Source organism: Myxine glutinosa, chromosome 10 (genome assembly GCF_964187855.1).
Source record: "Myxine glutinosa chromosome 10, kmMyxGlut1.1, whole genome shotgun sequence".
Taxonomy (NCBI): Eukaryota; Metazoa; Chordata; class Myxini; order Myxiniformes; family Myxinidae; genus Myxine; species Myxine glutinosa.
In genome coordinates, this window is record NC_136270.1 from 67,778,008 (window position 1) to 67,803,047 (window position 25,040).

General features: G+C 46.4%; 1 protein-coding gene across 9 annotated transcripts in view; it reads right to left on the reverse strand.

Annotated features, from left to right (window-relative positions):
* The window catches only part of LOC137434125 (chromodomain-helicase-DNA-binding protein 9), a 353,801-nt gene that overhangs the window by 183,384 nt on the left and 145,377 nt on the right, over positions 1-25,040 (reverse strand). For all 9 annotated transcript variants that reach the window (XM_068126815.2, XM_078785749.1, XM_068126819.2 and 6 more), the window contains 2 exons: positions 14,041-14,109; positions 12,613-12,671 (listed from right to left, as the gene is read on the reverse strand). In XM_068126815.2, coding sequence (XP_067982916.2) covers positions 12,613-12,671; positions 14,041-14,109 — 128 coding nt within the window. The remainder of the gene's footprint in view (positions 1-12,612; positions 12,672-14,040; positions 14,110-25,040) is intronic.

Genomic DNA, 25,040 nt, shown 5'->3' on the forward strand with positions numbered 1-25,040 from the left:
CGACACAGAGATAGACAAGCCAATATAACCCAGACAGATCTGGCGCACGAGGACACACATAGTTGAGGGTGGGGAGGAGGGAAATGAGGAACAAAAACAAAGTTATGTACAATGAGAGAAATAACCCATTATGGCACCAAAAATAAATACGAGGACTCACACAACAGTGGGTAATGAGTGGGGGGCTTGAGCAAGACATGACCTGGTTTTGGAACTGGTATAGCCCCGTGCACGATGATGTTGTACAGAGCTGATGTGGAACAGGGCTGATGTGGCACAGGACAGGTACAGTCACGTGAAAAAGTAAGTACACCCCATGTAAAGTTTTGACTTTTTCAACATATTTCAACAGACAGCTATTTGATCTTCATTTCAACAATATTGATAGATAAAGGTGATATAATATAACAAATATCATGAAACATTTACATTTTGTAGTCCATTGTATAATTTAAATAAACATAAATACAAATTTCGCATGTGGAAAAAGTAAGTACACCCCTACATTTATCACTACTTCAAATACCTAAAATTAGAATCAGGTGCACCAGCTCAGGTGCAAATGATGAGAACATCGTCAGAGAGGATCTTGGAGGAACCTGTCTTATTTAAACCTCAGACATTTAGTTTGGTTTGCTCTTAGTTGTTGAAGTGTGCGGCGTCACCATGCCTAGATCAAAAGAGCTCTCTGAGGCCTTCAGAAAGAAGGTTATAGATGCCTACGAGTCTGGGAAGGGATTTAAAAAGATCTCCAAACAATTTGAAATCAATCATTCTACTGTCCGGAAGATCATCTACAAGTGGAGAAGATTCCAAACATCTGCCAACTTGTTCAGGCCAGGCCGCCCCAGCAAGTTCAGCCCTAGGGCAGACCGCAAGATGCTGAAAGAAGCCTCTAAGAACCCCAGAATGTCATCACGGAACTTACAGGTAGCTCTTGCCACTGTTGATGTCAAAGTGCACAAGTCTACCATTAGAAAGAGGCTGCACAAATTTGATCTACATGGGAGGTGTGCCAGGAGGAAACCTTTGCTGTCCAGAAAGAACATCAGGGCAAGACTAAAGTTTGCCAATGAACACCGAGGCAAAGACCAGCACTTCTGGAACAATGTGCTCTGGACAGCTGAGTCAAAGGTAGAGCTATTTGTCACAGTACCAGAAGACATGTTTGGCGAAAACCAAAGACAGCATCTGACCACAAGAACCTGATACCAACTGTAAAGCATGGTGGTGGAAATATTATGGTTTGGGGCAGCTTTGCTGCATCAGGGCCTGGGTAGCTCAATATCATAGAATCCACGAGGAATTCTTCATTGTACCAGAGGGTGCTTGAGGATAATGTGAGGCCATCTGTCGCAAAGTTGAAGCTCAACCGAAGGTGGACCTTGCAACATGACAATGACCCTAAACATACCAGTAAATCCACCAAGGAATGGCTGACAAAAAAAGAAATGAAGGGTTCTGGAATGGCCAAGTCAAAGCCCGGATCTACATCCCATCGAGATGTTGTGGGCGGATTTGAAACGAGCTGTGCATGCAAGAAACCCCTCAAACATCGCACAGCTGAAAGAATTCTGCATGGAGGAGTGGGCAAAAATTTCTCCCAGTCGATGTCAGAGACTGGTAGACAGTTATAAGAAACGCCGACTTGAGGTTGTTTCTGCCAAAGGGGGCAATACCACCTATTAGAGCCAAGGGTGTACTTACTTTTTCCACATGCGAAATTTGCATTTATGTTTATTTAAATTATACAATGGACTACAAAATGTAAATGTTTCATGATATTTGTCATATTATATCACCTTTATCTATCAATATTGTTGAAATGAAGATCAAATAGCTGTATGTTGAAATATGTTGAAAAAGTCAAAACTTTACATGGGGTGTACTTACTTTTTCACGTGACTGTATATGACAATGAGGAGAAGCAGCATAACAAAGAGAGGAGAGAGAGAGAGGAGGGGAATGCTGCCTCTCAAAATTTCCGATTCCATTTCCAGCTCCAAAAACTGAAGTGTGCAGTGCGGTTACGGCCCTCGTGAACGTTGGGACGGCTTTCATGCACAGAAGGTCCCTGTCATTGACTGTGGGCATGCCATCTTCTGGACCATCCCACCCCTTGGGACAGCCCCAATAAATAAATAAGTCTTACGCCAACCTCACCACCATGGCCTGTCCTGTAGGGCGCTGGCAAAATAGTATGTGCCATTTCTCTTGAAAGTGCAATGCGCTTTCCAGTTGTGCCTTTGGGTCAAAGTCCTCACCGGCCTCGATCAAAAACAGGAGGTTTCCCCAGCAAGCTTGCTCTTTACCATCTTAAAGTTAACACTCACTGCCTCCTCAGTGCACAAGACGACTTTCTCTGGACAAATAGCTATTTCAGCGGATATATGACAAATGACACACACAAACCCCAAATGACATGGTCCTTGCGATGCTTAACACAATCTATGGATCCACCCCCCTCCCTTTCCATGCAACAATACAGTGGATCTCCTTTCATCAACCAATGGATTGTCGTGTGACTATCCTGTAGTGAACACTGCAGGGCGACACAGATGACCAAACGAGCTTTAACTCCAAGGCATTCAATCCAAAAATGATGGTATTCTTTACACGCGAGGGAAAGGAGTGTAGTGAAACGTCGGCAACTAAGTTAGCCCAGGTGCAGTAACATTGTCTGTCCACTACAGTACTCTCATAAATATCCACTCGCTGACTGCGAGGGTCAGACCTGAAACCGGAGACCTGAGACAATTACGCGCTTATTTAGGAAGGTGAGAAATCACGTTGGCATGAGCTTGCTTATGTGTACCCAATATGATGTATACTCTTGATGCCTATTGGAGAACTGAAATGATGGTTGCTATGTATTCTCTCTAGATGCTGTTCGAGATAGATTCAGATTAAACTAGGAACGAGAAAGCTGTTGTGAGACTGATTTTTACAACACTTAATCTGAATCATCTCCTATCATCGTTCGAGTCCGAGATGCATAAGCTCCTGCAACTACCTACCTTCAGTGGGGATCCTCAGGCGGAGGATGCGGCAAGTCAACTTACACATTGGTTAAGCTTGCTCGAGAGATACCTTTAAACGTATACAGAAATCATGGACACACAAAAGCGTGCTGTCCTCAACTGTCACGTGACTAATACCATTCACGATTACATCTCGCATTGCCTTACGTACGCGACATCGATAACAACGCTACGGGATATCTACATAAAGCCACAAAATGTGGTTTATACCCGTTACAAGCTCGCTACTCGGAGGCAGGATCCCACGGAATCGCTCGAGCACTTCCTTCAAGAACTCCGTCGATTGGAGAAGGAATGTGCACATGAGGTTCGGACGCACGAACAAATGTGTGACGATTTAATGTGGGACGCCCTTGTGTCTGGGCTCCATTCACCTTCAATTTGTCAACGTTTGTTGGAAAAGACCTCTTTAACTCTACAAGAGGCTTATGATCAGGCTCGAGTACTCCAGTTGGCACAGGCTCAATCGGAGTCGTACGGACATCCCTATCTCACTGCTGGTCTCACTGGGGAGAGACGTTCGGAGAATTTCTCCACTACGAGGCGCGAGGTTACTGATACTCCTGTGGAGTCGAGGCCGACAGAAGACCTCGGAGCCGAAGGTACGTGTCTGGCAGCGACTGCCTCCTTCGGAGTCAACACTAAGTGCTTCTTCTGTGGCAATCAGAGGCACCCAAGAGCAACATGCCCGGCACGGGATGCGACGTGCCACACGTGTGCCAGGAAAGGACATTATGCCAAGGTATGCCGAGCTTCGAGAGGACGACGTCCGACTCTGGCGGGAATCACCTCGAAGCGCGAGGCCCGATCGGAGCCTAAAGAAGTTCCAGCACTGCTCGGCCCGCGCAGTCTGGCAACTGCCTTTGTACCTGTGCTGATCGAAGGTCAGTCTGCTAACGCACTCGTTGACACGGGATCTACGTTGATCTGGGTCTCGTACAACGGCACGGATGGCCGATTCTGGGGACCTCGCAACGAATCTTCATGGCCTCTCAGTCTCTCTGGATGCACACCAAAGGGGAATGCCGCATCAAATTAGTGATTAATGGCACAATGTATCCGGATGTAAGTCTAATGATTCTGTCTACTCTATGCGCCGATGTATTGCTGGGACATGGTTTCCTTCATCGGCATGGGCGTTTGGAAATGACGTTTAACGGTGACTCTACTCTCTCTGTGTGCGCATTGACTGGAATGACTATAGAACCGGTCTCGCTTTGCTAGTCTAACCTCCGACTGAAAGCCGGCCGCAATCGAGTCGAGACGTCACTCGCGAGCCGACGCACAATTCATTGCCGAAGAGACCGGCCGGCTTTTAAAAGAAGGGATTATCGAACCAAGTCGATCACCTTGGCGAGCTCAAGTACTGGTAGTCCAAACTGAGAATCATCGTAAGCGGATGGTGATTGATCACTCACAAACTATAAATAGATTTACGCAGCTGGACGCCTACCCACTTCCGGGTTTACACGCGCGAGTACGACAGGTCGCTCAATACGCTGTCGACAGCACGCTCGATTTGCGCAGCGCATACCATCAGATTCCTATACGTGATGATGACAAACTCTATACGGCGTTCGAGTCGGGGCAACGGTTGTATCAATTCACGCGTTTGCCCTTCGGCATAACTAACGGAGTTGCGTGCTTTCAAAGGGCGATTGATGACATAATTGCCAAAGAGCCATTAACTGATGTCTTTGTATATCTTGATAACCTCACAGTATGTGGTCGAGATCAAGCGCACCATGATGCTAATATGCGACGCTTCTTACAAGTCGCGCGCCAGTATAATTTAACTTTCAACGAAGCCAAATGTCGCTACTCCGCAAGGACGGTTGATCTTTTAGGGTACACGGTGACCCAAGGGAAGATAACTCCCGACAAAGAGCATCTGCGACCTTTGCTAGACAAGGCGTCGCCGCATGATCGTGTGTCCTTGAGAAGAGCTCTCGGTTTGTTTGCACATTATTCTCGTTGGGTCCAGAAATACTCCGAGAAGCTCCATCCCCTCGTTGATTGTAAAACATTCCCAATAACCGAGGCAGCCAAGGCCGCTTTCCAAGGGCTAAAGCTAGAAATAGCTAATGCCGCAGTCTCCTCGGCAGATGAAAACATACCCTTTGGCTTAGAAAGCGACGCGTCGGACTGTGCCATAGCAGCGACCCTGGCTCAAGGGGGGAAACCGGTCGCCTTCTTCTCTCGTACTGTCTCAGATGCTGAGAGACGTCATTCGGCGGTCGAAAAGGAAGCCTACGTGGTGGTGGAATCGATACGACGATGGCGGCCATACTTGCTTGGCAAAACATTCAAAGTGATTACAGATCAACGGAGCGTTGCATTCATGTACGACGCGCGACATGCTCAGCGCATTAAAAACAAGAAAATTACTCGATGGCGAATCGAATTAGCTGACTATAGCTTCAAGATCACATATCGCCCAGGGCGGGAGAATTTAGCTGCGGATGCGTTATCCAGGCCTGGGGTGTGTGTGGGTCTCACCACCGGTGAGGAACTTCACGAACTTCACGACTCGCTATGTCACCCGGGAGTAACACGATTAGCCCATTTCGTGCGTAGCTGCAATTTGCCTTACTCCGTGGAGGACGTTCGTCGTTTGTGCCGAACGTGCCCTGTTTGCGCGGAACTGAAACCACGCTTCTGCAAAGCTGAAATGGGGACTTTGATTCAAGCTAGTCGGCCGTGGGAGAGATTGGCCATGGACTTCAAAGGGCCACTGCCCGCGTCCGGCTCGTATCGTTACCTTCTCACAATTATTGATGAGTTTTCTCGATTCCCGTTCACCTTTCCGTGTCACAACATGTCTTCCGAGTCGGTTCTTCCCTGTTTGAGGCCCTTGTTTGCGATGTTCGGCTATCCTGCGTCCATCCATACCGATAGGGGGCGCTGTTTTCATGTCACAGGACGTACGGGCATTTCTGCTGCAGCGGAATATTGCTTCTAGCTGCACCACGCCATATCGCCCTCAGGCAAAAGGACAAATAGAACGATTTAATGGCGTCATATGGAGGGCAATTACCCTAGGGCTCAAGACCCGAGGGTTGGGGACGGACAAGTGGACTTGGGTGTTGCAGGGGGCTCTACATGCGATTCGATCCCTCCTGTGTACCGCTACAAATGAAATTCCTCAGGTTCGTCTATTTCGTTATCAGTGTCGCACAGGTAGTGCCCAGTCATTGCCCGCTTGGACCTCCACACCCGGACCGGTCTATCTCAAACGCACTGTACGTCCAAGCAAATACAATCCGCTCATTGACAAGGTACAGCTCATTCATGCTAATCCGGAATTCGCTCATGTCAAAATGCCTGACGGTCGTGAAACCACTGTGTCGGTGCGTCATCTTGCTCCATGTGGGGAAGCTGATGAGGCTGGGTCCAGTACGGAGGTTCCGATGGTTGGATCTCCGTCTCCTCTTCATCGGTCGCCCGAATCGACCGGGACTTACGTACCGGCTCAGACGCCTGAGTTGATTAGCACTCCGACTGGGAAGGATTTAGAGACACCTGCCGACAGCTCAGATGTGTATCGGACCCGCACGGGGAGAGAAAGTCGCCGACCAGAGCGCTTCGGTTGGTAGCAACTCATTAATAGGTGTTTTATGTTCTTCCGCATTTTATATACTTGTTTGCTAATTAGTGCTACGCGAATATTTTAAATGGCTTGCTTGCAAAGTTTTAGAACTCTGGGAGGATGTAGTGAAACGTCGGCAACTAAGTTAGCCCAGGTGCAGTAACATCGTCTGTCCACTACAGTACTCTCATAAATATCCACTCACTGACTGCGAGGGTCAGACCTGAAACCGGAAGATCTGAGACCTGAGACAATGACGCGCATATTTAGGAAGGTGAGAAATCACCTTGGCATGAGCTTGCTTATGTGTACCCAATATGATGTATACTCTTGATGCCTATAAGAGAACTGAAATGATGGTTGCTATGTATTCTCTCTAGATGCTGTTCGAGATTGATTCAGATTAAACTCGGAACGAGAAAGCTGTTGTGAGACTGATTTTTACAACAAGGAGGATGACAAACTTACCTGGACAGCTTCCACCTGACGTCTTCGCACCTGGATAATCAATTAACTCAGGCCACACAGAATTCAATGTACAAAAATACCGGCTTCATTGAAGAAATGCCGGTAACCAAATGATGCACGATTAAATAAAGTCCGAACTGGAGCACCCCCACAAACTCAAATACAAACTAGAACGCCACTCAGTAGAGCGCATACTCCCGCCGTGGGTCAAGTTGGAATAATACGTTTTGTTTAACATCCCCTCTCCCCAAAACAATAAATGAAAAATAAAGTAGGCCCTAACTGTCAGAGAATTTATTTTGATATAACTCAGAATTAGAGGAGAAAAAGATCATTTAAGAATAAGAACAAAAGCTTTAATGCAGTAAAACAGAAAAAAAAATTCCCACAAAAATTCACAAAAAAATTCCTGGATCCAGAATAATATCCTGAGCTTCAACAACAACACAACAACAACAGGCATTGTAAGGCCATTTTCCCTGCAAGAGCGGGGGCTAGCCTTGCGGTCCCCATGACGATGTTCTCCATTTTGCCCTATTTTCTGCATCTCCCCTTGTTAACCCCCTTGCCCGCATTTCTTCTTCCACCATCTTTAGCCAAGTCTTTCTCGGTCTTCCCTGTCCTCTACTACCTTCTACATTCATTTCCATCACTCTTCTCAACCAGTCACTTTCATCCTTCCTCAACACATGACCAAGCCATTTCAACCTGTTTGTCTTCACAGCATCCATCACAGGCTATATTCCCATCATCTTTCGCAATTCATTTGTCTTCCTCTCTCTCAACGATACTCCACACATCCACCGAACCATTCGCATTTCCACCCTTTCCAGCCTTCGTTGCTGCTCTACGTTCATTACCCATGTCTCGCTCCCATAAATCATAACACTTCTCACACATGCAGCATACACTTTTCCCTTCAGCTTCAACGACACTCCCCTCCTCGTCAGCACGCCACTCAGTTCCCGAAACTTCTTCCATGCACATCTCACTCAAGCAACCGTTGCCGAGTCTGATCCACCTTCTCCATTCAGCATGTCTCCTAGGTAACAAAATGTTTTCACACCTTCCAGCTTCACGCCGTCTCCAAGATCCAACTCAACATTTCCTCCATCTGCAGCTCCCTCTTTGCACACCTTACACTTGAATGTAGCTGCCACACTGGTTAATGACCCTCTCAAACCACTACATTTTTGATGAACCCACTCAGCGCACATTGGACATTGAATAGAATTCACTCCGACACCCTTCCTGCACACAGCACACGGCCACTTCCCAGTTCTTTCCACCTCACCACATGCTTTACCACTTGCAATCACCTTCGTTTTTCCGATATTCACCTTCAGACCTTTTGTCTCCATACATTCCTTCCACTTGTTCATCTTCTCCTTCAGTCCATCCATACTTTCTGCAATCAACACCAGATCATCTGCATAAAACAACTCCCACGGTAAACCCTCCTTTACGTTCTGAGCCAGCACCTCCATGACAGCTACAAATAGTAGTGGACTTAGTACCGACCACTGATGCACTCCCACCTTCACCTCAAACTCACCATTGTTCCCGTCCTTCATCCTTACAGCTGTGCGCGCTCTTTTGTACATTGCCATCACTACTCTGATCAACCATTCCTCCACTCATAACTTCCTCAATGCCCATGTCACTACTTCACGTGGAACCCTGTCGAATGCTTTCTCCAGATCAACAAACCCAAGAAACAACTTCTTCCTCTTCTCCATATACTTCTCCTGCAACTGCCTCACAATAAAAAGCGTGACTGTTGTTCCTCTTCCTGGCATAAATCCAAACTGCATTTCGTCAATCTTCACTTTCTTCCTCATCCTCCTCTCCAACACCCTTTCCAATACCTTCATTCCATGCTCCAATAACTTTATCGCTCGATACGAGCCACAGTCCAGAGGGTCACCTTTCCCCTTGTGCAGAGGGACGAGGGTACTCAGTTCCCAATCCACTGGAATGCGGCCTTCTTTCACCACCAGATTGCAGATCTCTGTCATTCTCTTCACACCCCAATTTCCCGCTGCCTTCAACATATCTCCCACAACTCCCGTTGGCCCTCCCGCTTTTATACTCTTCATTGCTTTTATCGCTTCCTCAACTTCCTTCTCGGTTATCTTCTCTGCCGGTCCTAAAACTGGGTTACTCTCTATGTTGCCATCCCATTGATTCTCTGCATTCAACAGTATTTCCATATATCTCTTCCATCTTCCTTTAATTCCATCTGGGTCCACAACGATTTGTCCCACTTCATCCTTCAAGCAACTCACCCCCCCCCCATCACATCACACCTCTCTTTTGCTTTCTGCTTTGCAATCTTGAATACCGCTCTCTGACCTTCTTCCAAATCCAAGCGTTCTCCGAACTTTTTCCTACATGCCTGCTGTGCCTTTGCACGTCTTTCTTTGCAGCCTTCTTGGCTGCCTTATAGCTTTCATGCTCTGCCTTTTCTGCCCCCCATACCCTTCGCCTTCTGCCACTCCTTGAACTTCTTCCTCTCCTCATCAATCTTCTTTCCAACTTCATCATCATCACCACCATGTTTCCGAATGCCTTGGTCCTTTTGTCCATCCACATACCTCACCAACGGCTCCCAACAGACTATCTTTCATTGACATCCAACCACTTTCAAGCTCAACCACATCATCCTCCACCATATTCAGCCTCTCTTTTAATGCCTCCCTCACTGTCACCTCTTTGAACCTCCACACCTTCATTCTCGGTTGGTACTTCACCCGCCGAGGTCTCCTCGCACCTTTCACCCTTATGTCGCAGACAACCAAGTGGTGCTGTGAAACAGCCTCCTCCCCCGGGATCACCTTTGTGTCCCGGAGGTGTCCCCTATCTCGCCCACGCACCAGCAGGTAGTCAACGGTTGTCGTCGACCCACCTGACGTATATGTAACAAGCTTATTATCCTCTTTCTGGAACTGAGTATTACAAATCAACAAATCAGCTCCATCAGCAAACTCCAAAATCCTTTCAGATTCTCCATTTCTCACACCATATCCGTAACCCAAATGAACTCCATCGAAACCGGCCATACTCCTTCCCACATGTCCATTTAGGTCTCCTCCTACCACAACAACTTCCTCATCTTTCACGTTTTCCATCAGCTTCTCTATAGCACACCAGAACTTGTCCTTCTCTTCATCGCTCCGACCAACCTGCGGAGCATATCCCGAGATGACGTTCACCAAGAGCTTTCCAATCATCATTTTCACCATCATCAACCTATCACTCACTCTAGTCACACTCACCACACTGTCTACAAACTCCTCAAAAAACAGGACACCAACACCATTCACGCCCTCCAGGCACCCTTGCCACACAAACTTGTATTTCTGTCCCTGCCTACCCTTCACCATTCTCACACCACTTCCCTTCCATCTCGTCTCCTGCACGCAACATATGTCCACTCTTCTTCTGACCAATACTTCCACCACTTCTCCTGATCTCCCTGTCATTGTCCCTACATTCCATGTCCCAAACCTCAGAAACCGATCTCCACGTCGGGCATCAGACGTTTCGTCGTCATAAATGGAATGATTTCCACCCTTGCTTCGATCGGGTTCCCCACCTTGAGTTTTGACGAGAGGGAGTGGGGTCCCCCACGGGGTACTTCGGGCTGTACCCTGCCCATATGTAGTTGTAATTCTCATGGTTCTCTTTTTGAGGCAATGTTTTTATGCCCGGATGCCCTTCCTGACGCCAACCCTTTTAGTCGCCTTTTACGACACGCAGGGATACGGTGTACCTATTCTAAACCGGGGTACACACCATCCTGAGCTTCACCAAAAACTATTCAATTCTTCCTTATCCCAAGGGCAATCATCCCACCAACTTTCATCCAAAACCGTTCAGAATTTTTCCAGATATCTTGTTCTCAAACACACAAACATACGAGCACACATACGCGCGCGCACGCACGCACGCACGCACGCACGCACGCACACGCACACACACACACACACGATTGAATGCATTACTCCCTGGTGGGAGTAACAATGGGAAAAATAACAGTGAAAATTAATGCGTTAATTTGTGGCCACTTATCTCCATGCTGCTCTTGAATCTCGTCAGGAATCATCCAGAACCCCCGCGTCCTTGGCGGGAAAGCGCTCGTTGGCGCAAAGTCTGTGCACGGGAACGGGATTGGCGCGCAGCTCGCTCTTCCAGCCCCTGAGCTCAAAGCGAACAGGCCGTGCTTGTCCACTCACAGTCTGCTCCACACCAGCACCCACATCTCCCAGCGCAAGAACACTATGAACTCTGACCACTCGCCGTGAACTCCCGAAGCAGAGCGAGATATGAACTCGTCACCGTTCACCGCCAAAGCCAAAAAATGTCAGGAAGTCAAGAGCCTCGACCGTTCTCTATCAAAGTCTGGACCCAAGAGATGAGATGTCAGGACACGACCGTTCGTTATTGAGGCCAAGACTCGAGAGGCCCAGAAGAGAGGAGAGAGAAAATGTCGGGCAGAGTGTTCCTTTATACTCAAGGCTCTGATGTCATCTCACGACGTCTCCGTGTCCGCTCCTATCAGCGAGTGCCATCTTAGCAGTCCTTACTTGAACCAAATTCTGGACCAATCACTGCTCTTCGGGGCGTGGCCTCTCTGACCTGCCTGTTCCTGTGTGCTTACCAGGTCAGTGTTATCAGCGGAAGTGCTCAATATCATGCTTCCGGTTGGTTTTTATTTAGTGTTATAAGTGCGTAATTTCTTCCTGGGTGTGCGTGCTGCATGTGTCATAAGGAACAGAGGAAAAATAACAGAGGCCATTTCATACAGGGGATTAATTACCGATAATCCCTATCTAATTAACATAACCCCACCCTTCGTGATGGGAACAAAGATACACTCTTCCATGACATACGGTCTACCAGATCCCTACTTATAATACATGGGGTTTCTTCTTCTTCATGACAGTCAGAGCACACCACCTATGCAATTGTACCTGGACTAAGGTATTGCCTACCCCCCACAAACATAACAGTACAAAGCATTCATGTCATTTGCCAATTCTCACTGTACTGTGCCTTGCTCAGCTGACCAAGTTCTCTCGTCAAAAAATGGTCATCTGGGGCCTGGTTGTTTTTTTTTTAACTGAAAAAAAAAACCACCTAAATGGCATTCATACCATTGGGCAAATTTGCATAGAAACATCAATTATTACAATAAGCCATCTATCCATCACATATGCATATAATTATTAACCCCCTTTCTCAATTCCATTCTACCCTTTTCCCTAACTCTCCAATAAAACATTTTCTCTGACATCTGCCTTCAATTCCTATTCGCAATTTACTCCACCCGCTCGCTCCCCACCCCCAAACACTCGACCTCCTCCACGTCCACCTCCACCCAACCACCCTACCCAATATTGATGACACCAATCCTAAACCTGTTCCCCAACATAAAAAAGTAACAGATCAATTGTATCATCCTATCTGCAGAAACAAAATTGAAGTAGAGGTAGAGTAAAACAAACTTACTAGTTCTTGTACTTCACAAAAAATTCCTCAATATCAACTGGTCCTTGTCCAGGGACAATCTGTGAGAAAAAGGAGGGCTGGTGTTTAAATGGGTTCCACAGTCAGACAATCATAACTTATGAAGAGAGAATGCTGAAAATGAATAACAATAAGTGGGAGTATTGCTTTGCAATACATGTCCCCTACCAGTCAAATGCATGTTCTTGGTCCAAGCAAAAAGGTCACAACTCTGTGAGGAATTGGTGAAATGCCCCAAAACTCAAACTTGTTCTGTAACTTATCATATGAAGGATGTGTACCACATTTCAGTTGAATATTTTAAAGGGTACGGAAAAAAGTGCAGAAAACCACAGGTGGGAGGGACAGACGGAGGGAAAACGTACCTACAATCCCAGCTGGGAAGGGAATTAATATCTAGAGCGAAGTCGATGGAGTGCCATCGCAAATCCCCACACTTCCCACTGAAAGCAAAGTTGAAAGATGGCAAAATAATCCACCAGGAATAATCCAATATCAAATTTTGAGATGTTTCCCCCCCCCCCCCCCCCCACCCCCCATTTTGATCGCTGTGGACCTCGTCACCACCTCCTAGGGCCAAATACAAAAAGTCATTACATATTTCATGCATACCCTCAATGTTGATTGCATATACCAAATTTAATTTACAGAGGATTAAAAATGTGGCCGTAATTGCATTTTTCGGCATTTGACCTTCTGACCTAACCCTAGAGGGCGCGGCCAAAAATGATACGGCTCTTGCACTTTCTTGCCAGGTGGTGATTAATAACTACCAAGCTTTCGTAAATTTCTGTCCAACCGTTTACGAGGAGATAGCGGGAGACAGACTACAATATCCCCCTATTTAAAAAAAAAATGTGAGTAAATAAAAGTAATAATAATAACAATAATAATAATAATAATAATAATAATAACAATAAAAAATACTGGAAAGCACCAACTCCTAATTTTTCATTTCTTTTGACCAAAGTTTGGCATTTGTAATCAAAGGACCCCTTTGTGGGGGTCATCCGATAAAGACGAAATTTATAGAGCATAATGGGGAGGGAGAAGGGAGGGAGAAGGGCATTCATTATAAATGCACAACCTGTCATCAGAGCTCATGAAGATGTAATGCACATGGAGAGAAATCGACTCGAGGAGCAAGGACAAGGAACAACACCCAATGGATGTAATGCCATGGCCAATTTTGAGAATAGCTATGCGTAAAATATACTTTCAAACATGGTAAAAGTATGATGCCTTACTCTACATCTTTGCATTGCAGTCCATACTTGTGCCAAATTTCGTCTAAATCCCTTCAGTGGTTCACATGTTATCACAGTAAAGAAAATCTGCTACACACACACGCACGCTCAGACAAACCAGAAAGCAATGCCTCTGAAAGCTGAGGCATGAGAGTACCCATACCTCTGTCTGAACAATGCGTGATGTAAGAATCTTGTCGACAACTGCACCATCCTCCTCAGAAGGATTGTCCTGAGAAGAAAGAAAAGAAAGAAAAGAAAGGAAATAAGGAAATTCCATTACATGCATTTAATATAGAGTGCACCCCCCCCCCCCCCCCCCCCCCATCAGACCCACTCTCTCCCAATTCGACAAAAGCCTGACAAATAACAGTCACAACTAGAAAGAGCAATCAGAGTTTTCAGACCTTTGCCAGGACATGTTTTCAGTGGTTTTTGATGCGTTTGTGTTAAAACAAATATGGCGGCCGAACCACGTGACCAATGACGTCATCATTATTTTAAAAAATTCTCTACCAATTTATCCCGAGATGCTGCTCAAGAAATTTCATCTTGATCGGCTGAAGTTTTGTAATTGTCAAATTATGACGCCATAATGGAGGCACCCATAACATAACCATTAACATATGTTATTCCACATGGTGAGTTCTTTACAATGCGCCATGTCTTAATTTTTTCTATACAGCACTTTCGGGGATAGGGGTGCAAATTATTTCGGCTTTTCGAAGATGGTGGCCGAACCACGTGACCGGTGACGTCATCATTATTATTTTTTCCCTAAACTAATTTATTCCTAGATTATGCTCTATAAATTTCGTCTTTATCGGATGAAGTTTTGTACTTGTCGAATTAAGACGTCGTAATGGAGGCACCTCATCTGGACTGGTCTCCCATCTCTACCGCCTCTGACATCAACTCATCCTGGGAATTCTTCCAAAGTAAATTGCTCTCTCTCATGCACAGATTTATCCCATCTCTTCTTCAGTTGTCATACCCTTCCTCCCGTCCATGGTACACGGAATCTTGTGGTGAGGCTGTTGCCCAGAAACAACTTGCCTTTGTCTCCTGGAAAGCAAATCCAACGGAAGGAAATCTCATTTCCTTTCACAAAGCCCGAAACAAGTGTGTGTCCACCCTCAGGAGAGCCAGGAAACAATATCTCTCCGTTCTCAGGACCGAACTCTCTTATCTGTCTCCCTCTTCCAAATCCTGGTGGCGTCTGGTCAAATCTGTTTCTGGTGTTTGTTCCCCCTCCATCCTCTCCCTCACCTCAAACGGCCACACGGCTGACTCCGCACGTGAAAAAGCAAAATGCCTCAACTCTGTGTTTGCCTCTAAATCCTGTGTCCCAAACCCATCCCTCTCTGTACCCACCGTACCCAGCTGCTCCTGGACTCTGTGTCCTTCTCTCCTGACAAGGTGGAAAAGTTTCTGTCAACCCTCGACTCTGATTCTGCAACTGGACCTGACGGCATCAGCCCACGGGTCTTAAAATCCTGTTCTTCCGCTCTTTCACTCCCTCTCTCTGATCTCTTCACCCTCTCTTTTGCTCAACATCATCTGCCATCTGCGTGGAAATCTGCCAACATCACCGCTTTGCACAAAAAAGGTGCAAAAACAGATCCCAGCAACTACAGACCAATCAGCCTTCTCCCAATTATCAGCAAAGTCATGGAATCCATCATTGCTTCAGATATGAAATCTTTCCTCTTCTCCAATGGCTTGATCTCTGATCATCAATTTGGTTTCAGACCTGGTCACTCTACTCTGGACATGCTGCTTCTGCTTTCTCAACAATGGATAGAGATCCTCAACGCCAAACAGGAAATTAGAGCTGTCTCCCTTGACATATCACGTGCCTTCGATACGGTCTGGCACCGTGCTCTGCTCACCAAACTCTCCTCTTTTGGTATCCATGGAAATCTCCACGCATGGCTGGCGGACTTCCTCTCTCGTCGTAGTCAACGTATGGCCCTGAATGGGTTTCTCTCATCTCCTCTTCCTGTTCAGGCTGGAGTTCCCCAAGGCAGTGTTCTGGGCCCTGTGCTTTTTCTGGTCTTCAACAATGATCTCTCTGACTCTCTTGAAAATCCCCTCTATCTCTTTGCTGATGACTCTACTCTCTGTCGCTCCATTCTTCATCCCTCAGATCGGCAGTCTGCAGCCTCCTCACTCTCTGCAGACCTGGACAAAATCACAGACTGGGCAAACAAGTGGAACATGTCTTTCAATCCTGACAAATCTCACAATCTTACGATGTCTCTCCGAAAAGACCGGCTGGACAACCCTCCCATCCACTTTCTGAATAATCCTCTCCAAGAAGTTCTGTCACTCAAGCTTTTGGGTCTCACTATCTGCCATGATCTTTCCTGGGAAAACCACATTTCAAATCTGGCCTCCAAAGCCAGTCGCCGCCTGGGCATCCTCCGTCGTGCGGTCCTTCCTTGGCACACCTGAGCTCCTCACCACATACAAGGCTTTAATCCGCAGCTCAATGGATTACTGCTCTCCCCTCTGGGCTGGTGCTCCTGCCTCACACCTAGCTCGTCTTCACGCTGTTGAAATCAAAGCATTCAGAATCATTGGAATCTCCCGCGATGAAGCTAACTCCAAGGGCCTCTCACTCACTCACCGCAGGCAGGTTGGTGGTCTTTCCGTCTTCTACCGACTCCTCTCTGGCCTTGCCCCCCCAGCTCTCTCTGGGCTCTGTCCCGCAAATATTCCTACAGGTCGCACAAGATCTGCCTGCAACCCTCTTATGGTTAAACTGCCAAAATCAAGACTCTCTGCTCACCTTCACTCCTTCAATCCTCTTTTCTCCCACCTCTGGAACAAACTCCCTCACTCTCTTCAATCCCACTCCACCCTCCAGGTCTTTAAAACAGCTGTTCACCAACATCTCTTATCTTCCCCCATCCAAAACCTTGATCTTTTCTACCCCCGCTAATTTCACCCCAATTCCACTTTTTTGAAATACCAACTTCTGTCCTGGAAGTCCTTGGTATTTTTGTGTTTTATACTTCTCCCACCCCGCCCCCCCCCCCCCTCCTTCCCACACCTACCCCCCCCCCCAAGCCCTCTCCCTTCCACACATCTCCCTGCTCTCAAATGTTGTGTTTGTGTGCTTCCCCTTCTCTCCCCATATTGTCTTCCGCTCCCTCTTTTTATATATTTTGTTTGTCTGGTTGATTTGTTTGTGAAGTAAATGTTAGCTCTTTCAGGAGCCTCGATTCAGTATACAAAAAAAAACAAAAAAAAACATGGAGAGTTCTTTACAATGAACCATGTCTCAATTTTTTCTATTCAGCACTTTCGGAGATATATAGGTGCAAAGTTTTTCGGTATTTCCAAGATGGCGGGCGAACCACTTGACCGATGACGTCATCATTTTTTTTTCTCCACCAGTTTATGCCGTTATGTCGCTCAAGAAATTGCATCTTGATTGGACGAAGTTTTGTACTTGTCAAAATATCAAATTATGACGTCATAATGGAGGCCTTGGGCCGAGAGAGTTAAAAATTGGGCACAGTCTGTTCCAGGTCAAGACAAATATGTGTGTAAAGTTTGGCGATTCTACGTGCAACGGTGTAGACGTAGTGCTGCGAACAAACAGCCAAACAGACAAACAGACAGACAGCGTCGATACTGAGGAACGGGCTTATTTTAGCTGAGGCTAATGACTGTACCTGAGTTGCTGTGTTGTCATGATTTACACCAATCATAATACAAACAATTATTTTGCACAAATGTATTTGTTGTGTTTGTGATATTACATTTTTATAGGCAATTTAGGTTGAAGATTTCGGTTGAATGTTTCTTTTTCCCAAGAAAGAACCCCTCAGCACATACATAGGGGAGGGGTAGGTGCAGACTGGAAGTTTGGGACGATTACACCTCACCACCACGTAATTCAAAACAACTCACCACCAAGTAATTCAAAACACCGCACCACCACACAATTCAAAACACCTCACCACCACGTAATTCAAAATACCTCACCACCAAGTAATTCAAAACACCTCACCACCAAAAAACAAGTCATAAAAACACCTCACCACCACGAAATTTAAAAAACCTCACCACCACGAAATTGAAAACACCTCACAGCCATCAAGCACGGAATAAAAACACCTCACAGCCATAAAACATAATAAAAACACCTCACCACAACGAAATTAAAAACACCTCACAGCCATAAAACACGCAATAAAAACACCTCACAGCCATAAAACACGTAATAAAAACACCTCACAGCCATAAAACACGTAATAAAAACGCCTCACCACCACAAAATTAAAAACACCTCACAGCCATGAAACACGTAATAAAAACACATCACAGCCATAAAACACGTCACAAAAACACCTCACCACCACGAAATTAAAAACACCTCACAGCCATGAAACACGTAATAAAAACACATCACAGCCATAAAACACGTCACAAAAACACCTCACCACCACGAAATTAAAAACACCTCACAGCCATGAAACACGTAATAAAAACACATCACAGCCATAAAACACGTCACAAAAACACCTCACCACCACGTCATTTAAAAACACATCACCACCAAGTAATTCAAAACACCTCACCACCACATAATTCAAAACACCTCATCACCAACTAATTCAAAACACCTCACCACCACCTAATTAAAAACACCTCACCATCACGTAATTATAAATACCTCACCACCACGTAATTCAGAACACCTCACCACCATGTGATTTAAAAACACCTCACCACCATGTGATATTAAAACACCTCACCACGACGTCATTTAAAAACACCTCACCACCACATAATTCAAAATACCTCACCACCACGTGATTCAAAACCACCACAACGTTATTAAAAACACTTCACAACCACGGAAACAAAAGTTTGAGGGAGTCGTTAAGTGACAACACAGACACTGCCCAGATGTGTCGATATCTATCTATAATTCCAGTAATCTCTGTGTGTATGTTTGTATGTTTGTATGTTTGTATGTTTGTATGTTTGTCTGTGACCGCTGTTTCTCGACAACCACGGGTCCGATATACTTGAAACTTGCCAGGTATATTGCTGGGGACCTGAGGATGTGCCTTTTCAAGGTTTCATATTAATCGGACAAGTAGTTACCGAGCTATGGCGATTTCTTTACCAAACTCCGCAAGCCGTTCGCTTTGGACCAAACCATTTCATGTAAATAGAGGGGGGGGGATTGTCACCGTACTCGCAAGCCGTTCGCTTTGGACCAAACCATTTCATGTAAATAGAGGGGGGGGATTGTCACCGTACTCGCAAGCCGTTCGCTTTGGACCAAACCATTTCATGTAAATAGAGGGGGGGGATTGTCACCGTACTCGCAAGCTGTTCGCTTTGGACCAAACCATTTCATGTAAATAGAGGGGGGGGGGATATAATTTTAGATATATATATAGTACGGGCATGCCCTAGTATAGATAAATGACTGTACCCGAGTTGCCATTTTGTCATGGTTTAAACCAATCATTCTTTCTGAATAATCCTCTCCAAGAAGTTCTGTCACTCAAGCTTTTGGGTCTCACTATTTGCCATGATCTTTCCTGGGAAAACCACATTTCAAATCTGGCCTCCAAAGCCAGTCGCCGACTGGGCATCCTCCGTCGTGCGGTCCTTCCTTGGCACACCTGAGCTCCTCACCACATACAAGGCTTTCATCCGCAGCTCTATGGAATACTGCTCTCCCCTCTGGTCTGGTGCTCCTGCCTCACACCTAGCCCGTCTTCACGCTGTTGAAACCAAAGCGTTCAGAATCATTGGAATCTCCGCGATGAAGCTAACTCCAAGGGCCTTTCACTCACTCACCGCAGGCAGGTTTGGTGGTCTTTCAGTCTTCTACCGACTCCTCTCTGGCCTTGCCCCCCAGCCCTCTCTGGGCTCTGTCCCCCAAATATTCCTACAGGTCGCACAAGATCTGCCTGCAACCCTCTTATGGTTAAACTGCCAAAATCAAGACTTTCTGCTCACCTTCACTCCTTCATTCCTCTTTTCTCCCACCTCTGGAACAAACTCCCTCACTCTCTTCAATCCCACTCCACCCTCCAGGTCTTTAAAACAGCTGTTCACCACCAGCTCTTATCCTCCCCCATCCAAAACCTTGATCTTTTCTACCCCTGCTAATTTCGCTCCCCTTGTGTTTTATACCTCTCCCCCCACCCCCCCTCCCCTTCCCATGCCTCCTGCCCCCAAGCCCTCTCCCTCCCACACTTCTCCCTGCTCTCAAATGTTGTGATTGTGTGCTTCCCCTTCTCTCCCTATCTTGTCTTCCGCTCCCTCTTTTTGTATATTTTGTTTGTCTGGTTGATTTGTTTGTGAAATAAATGTTAGCTCTTTCACGAGCCTCGATTCAGTATACAAAACAAAAAAAAACAAAAAAAAAAAACATAATTCAAACAATTCTTTTGCACAAATGTATTTGTAATATACGTGATATCACATTTTATAAACAATTGAAGTTGGAAAAAAAAGATTTCCCCAAAAAACCCCCCCCCAAAATTTTTTTTTTAATTGCAATTTTCTTTTTTTTTAATACCCTTCGGAGATACCGACGGGAGATCGAGATATATGTGCCTACCAGAAGTTTGGTACGATTTCACAAAAGTTTGAGAAAGTAGTTCAGTGACAACACAACACAAGACAACACAACACAACACAGGACAGGACAGGGCAGACGCTGCACAAATATATATATACAGACTGGCATTTAATATGGAATATTTTTTTTTTCTTGACTTGGGTTTACTTTCTTAACTCAGTATATCAATCTGGTGAGTTTCTTGTCCACTTTGGTGATTTATTTGTTAAAAGAACCATATCACCGATTGTCTGTCGCAGCAAGAAGTCAACAACAGGATTATATCACAGGTGGCGTTGGAAAATGTACGGACACTCGGACAGGTGCATTTAATGATTGCCTTCACAGTCGGGTATACAAGGGTTGTTGCGTTCTGTATTAGTGGAAAACAACTGCTGCACGTCTCCAAAAGTTATTGCCGCTTCCTCTGGAGATGGTCGGTCAACTCGACAATGCTGTTTGCCATGGAGTGGTGGCTTTACGAAATTACGGCATGAAACAGCGTGCTGTTGCTCGGCAGTATGGCATCACTCAAGGTCAGGTGTCAAAGATCCTGAAACGAAATGCTCAGAGGGGTATCCCTACTCCAATACCGAGGCCAGGACGTCCCCGCAGAACTATAAGGAGGGATGATCGCCAGCTGCACCGGTTAGTCCGCAATGGCCGTACCAAGTCAACTCATCGGCTTAGGGCTGAATGGCAGCAACTGACAAATGTGCCTGTATCCAAAAGGCTAGTCAACCAACGACTGGTTCAAGCAGGCTATCGTGCCAGGCGTGCCCTGAGAAAGCCACGCCTGACCAGACAACACCGCCAGCGCCGATTGCAGTGGGCCAGAGAGCACCGTCAATGGCAGCCAGGACACTGGAATCACGTGATCTTCAGTGACGAGTCTAGATTTAAGGTCTTTCGTCAAGATGGCCGCGTCCGAGTGCGCAGACAAGTGCATGAAGCCTACAACAAAGATTGTAGAGTGCCAAGAGTCCAAGCTGGGGGTGGTGGGGTGACCGTTTGGGCTGCTTTTCATGCAGGGAGCAAAACTGACCTGGTTGTTCTGAATGGAAACCTGAACCAGTTCAAGTACAGGGCCATTCTGGAAGAAACATTGCTTCCATTTGCTCGTGCAGCCTTTCGAGGAAACTTTGTCTTCCAAGATGACAATGCACGGCCTCATCGTGCTCGCATGATCCAACACTTTCTTGCTGACCGTGGTGTAGAGCATATGGAGTGGCCTGCCATGTCCCCGGATGTGAATCCGACAGAGAACTTGTGGGCAGAATTAACGTGTCAAATCGACCACTTGGACCAGCAGCCGACCTCTGTGCGTGAATTGCAGCAGGCTATTGTCACTGCATGGCAAGCAATTCCTGTCCAAACCTTGGCAAATCTCGTGAACAGCATGCCTCAACGTGTACGTGCTCTCCTGAAGGCTCGTGGGGGTTACACGAAGTACTGAACTGTAATTTTACTGTCCGTAATCCCAGTCGTAATTTAACTTTTGTTTTTGTTAAAAAAAATTTGGCTAATGTGCAAAATAAAGAGATACTTCTGGAAAACGTACAGAAGTTTAACACAGTACTGTCCATGAATCACGGTGCTTCGAGCTCTCCACGGCATCGAAGTTTGAGTGTTTTCCCATTCTTGTCTTTGTCAAATTTCCACTAGTTATTTTGCTGTGTACGTGTTATTGTGTGTTTCTAGTTGGTGTTGGTTTGTGGTTCGTGCAAACTTGTGTGTAGTTAATCGTTTTCTGAGTCGTACCTCGTGCGCGGCCTGGTGACTTGGGGCTTCCCTCCCCCCGTCGGTGTTTTGTCGGTTTGGGTTATTTCCTTCGCTGTATTGCTTGTTTCTTTTATTTTATTTTCTCCCCCTCACCTCACCTCCCTAGACAAATAATTCTATATTGATTCTTTCTCTCCTCCCGGACACGTGCTTGTTCGCTCTCCTCCTCGTCTCGGCTTGTGCCCCGCCCCCTGTATCTCGTTTTCTTCCACCTCTGCTCCTTCTTTCTCAAATCGACGTTCTCGCTTGGAGACTTTTCCCGGATTGTTTTTTTTCATCGTTCTGTTTGGATATTGTTGGAATATGTTTAAACCGCAGCCGTGATGCTGACGCCTCCCCCCCCCCCCCCATCCCCAGAATTTACATGTTTTAAACGTTTCCCAGTGTGTACCCTGGTCAGAATAGGTACACCGTATCCCTGCGTGTCGTAAGAGACGACTAAGAGGGTTGGCGTCAGGAAGGGCATCCGGCCATAAAAACATTGCCTCAAAAAGAGAACCATGACAATCACAAGTACATATGGGCAGGGTGCAGCCCGAAGTGGAGATCGGTTTCTGAGGTTTGGGACATGGAATGTGGGGACAATGACAGGGAGATCAGGAGAAGTGGTGGAAGTATTGGTCAGAAGAAGAGTGGACATATGTTGTGTGCAAGAGACGAGATGGAAGGGAAGTGGTGTGAGAATGGTGAAGGATAGGCAGGGACAGAAATACAAGTTTGTGTGGCAAGGGTGCCCGGAGGGCGTGAATGGTGTTGGTGTCCTGTTTTCTGAGGAGTTTGTAGACAGTGTGGTGAGTGTGACGAGAGTGAGTGATAGGTTGATGATGGTGAAAATGATGATTGGAAAGCTCTTGGTGAACGTCATCTCGGGATATGCTCCGCAGGTTGGTCGAAGCGATGAAGAGAAGGACAAGTGCGATGTGCACTTGCCGTACCAAGCACTTGCCGTACTTGCCGTACACAAGTGGTGTGCGATAGAGAAGCTGATGGAAAACGTGAAAGATGAGGAAGTTGTTGTGGTGGGAGGAGACCTGAATGGACATGTGGGAAGGAGTATGGATGGTTTTGAGGGAGTTCATGGGGGTTACGGATATGGTGTGAGAAATGGAGAAGGTGAAAGGATTTTGGAGTTTGCTGATGGAGCTGATTTGTTGATTTGTAATACTCAGTTCCAGAAAGAGGACAATAAGCTTGTTACATACACGTCAGGTGGGTCGACGACAACCGTCGACTACCTGATGGTGCGTCGGCGAGATAGGGGGCACCTCCGGGACACAAAGGTGATCCTGGGGGAGGAGGCTGTTTCACAGCACCACTTGGTTGTCTGCGACATAAGGGTGAAAGGTGCGAGGAGAGCTCGGCGGGTGAAGTACCAACCGAGAATGAAGGTGTGGAGGTTGAAAGAGGTGACAGTAAGGGAGGCATTAAAAGAGAGGCTGAGTAGGGTAGAGGATGATGTGGTTGCGCTTGAAAGTGGTTGGATGTCAATGAAAGCTAGTCTGTTGGGAGCCGTTGGTGAGGTATGTGGATGGACAAAAGGACCACCGAGGCACTCGGAAACATGGTGGTGGGATGTTGAGGTTGGAAAGAGGATTGACGAGAAGAGGAAGAAGTTCAAAGAGTGGCAGAAGGCGAAGGGTACGGGAGCAGAAACAGCAGAGCATGAAAGTTATAAGGCAGCCAGGAAGGCTGCAAAGAAAGAGGTAGCAAAGGCGCAGGAGGCATGTAGGAAAATGTTCGGAGAACGCTTGGATTCGGAAGAGGGTCAGAAAGCAGTATTCAGGATTGCAAAGCAGATAGCGAAAGAGAGGTGTGATGTGATGGGGGTGAGTTGCTTGAAGGATGAAGTGGGACAAATCGTTGTCGACCCAGATGGAATTAAAGGAAGATGGAAAAGATATATGGAAATGCTGTTGAATACAGAGAATGAATGGGATGGCAACATAGAGAGTAACCCAGTTTTAGGACCGGCAGAGAAGATAACTGAGAAGGAAGTTGAGGAAGCGATAAAAGCAATGAAGAGTGGAAAAGCGGGAGGGCCGACGGGAGTTGTGGGAGATATGTTGAAGGCAGCAGGAAGTTGGGGTGTGAAGAGAATGACAGAGATCTGTAATTTGGTGGTGAAAGAAGGCCGCATTCCAGTGGATTGGGAACTGAGTACCCTCGTCCCTCTATACAAGGGGAAAGGTGACCCTCTGGAGTGTGGCTCGTACCGAGCGATAAAGTTATTGGAGCATGGAATCAAGGTATTGGAAAGGGTGTTGGAGAGGAGGATAAGGAAGAAAGTGAAGATCGACGAAATGCAGTTTGGATTTATGCCAGGAAGAGGAACGACAGATGCGCTTTTCATTGTGAGGCAGTTGCAGGAGAAGTACATGGATAAGAGGAAGAAGTTGTTTTTTGGGTTTGTTGATCTGGAGAAAGCATTCGATAGGGTTCCACGCAAAATATTGACATGGGCATTGAGGAAGTTAGGAGTGGAGGAATGGTTGATCAGAGTAGTGATGGCAATGTACAAAAGAGCACGCACAGCTGTAAGGACGAAGGACGGGAACAGTGGTGAGTTTGAGGTGAAGGTGGGAGTGCATCAGGGGTCGGATGACCTACGGTCATCGATATATATATACAGTGGAACCTTGACTTACGAGTGCACCAACTTACGAGTTTTCCGAGATACGAGCCGTCGCTCGGGCGGTTTATTGCTTTGAGATGCGAGCCGAGATCCGAGTTACGAGCTTACGCCACCCGCCACCAGGTGGGTTCCGGTCACGTGGTTA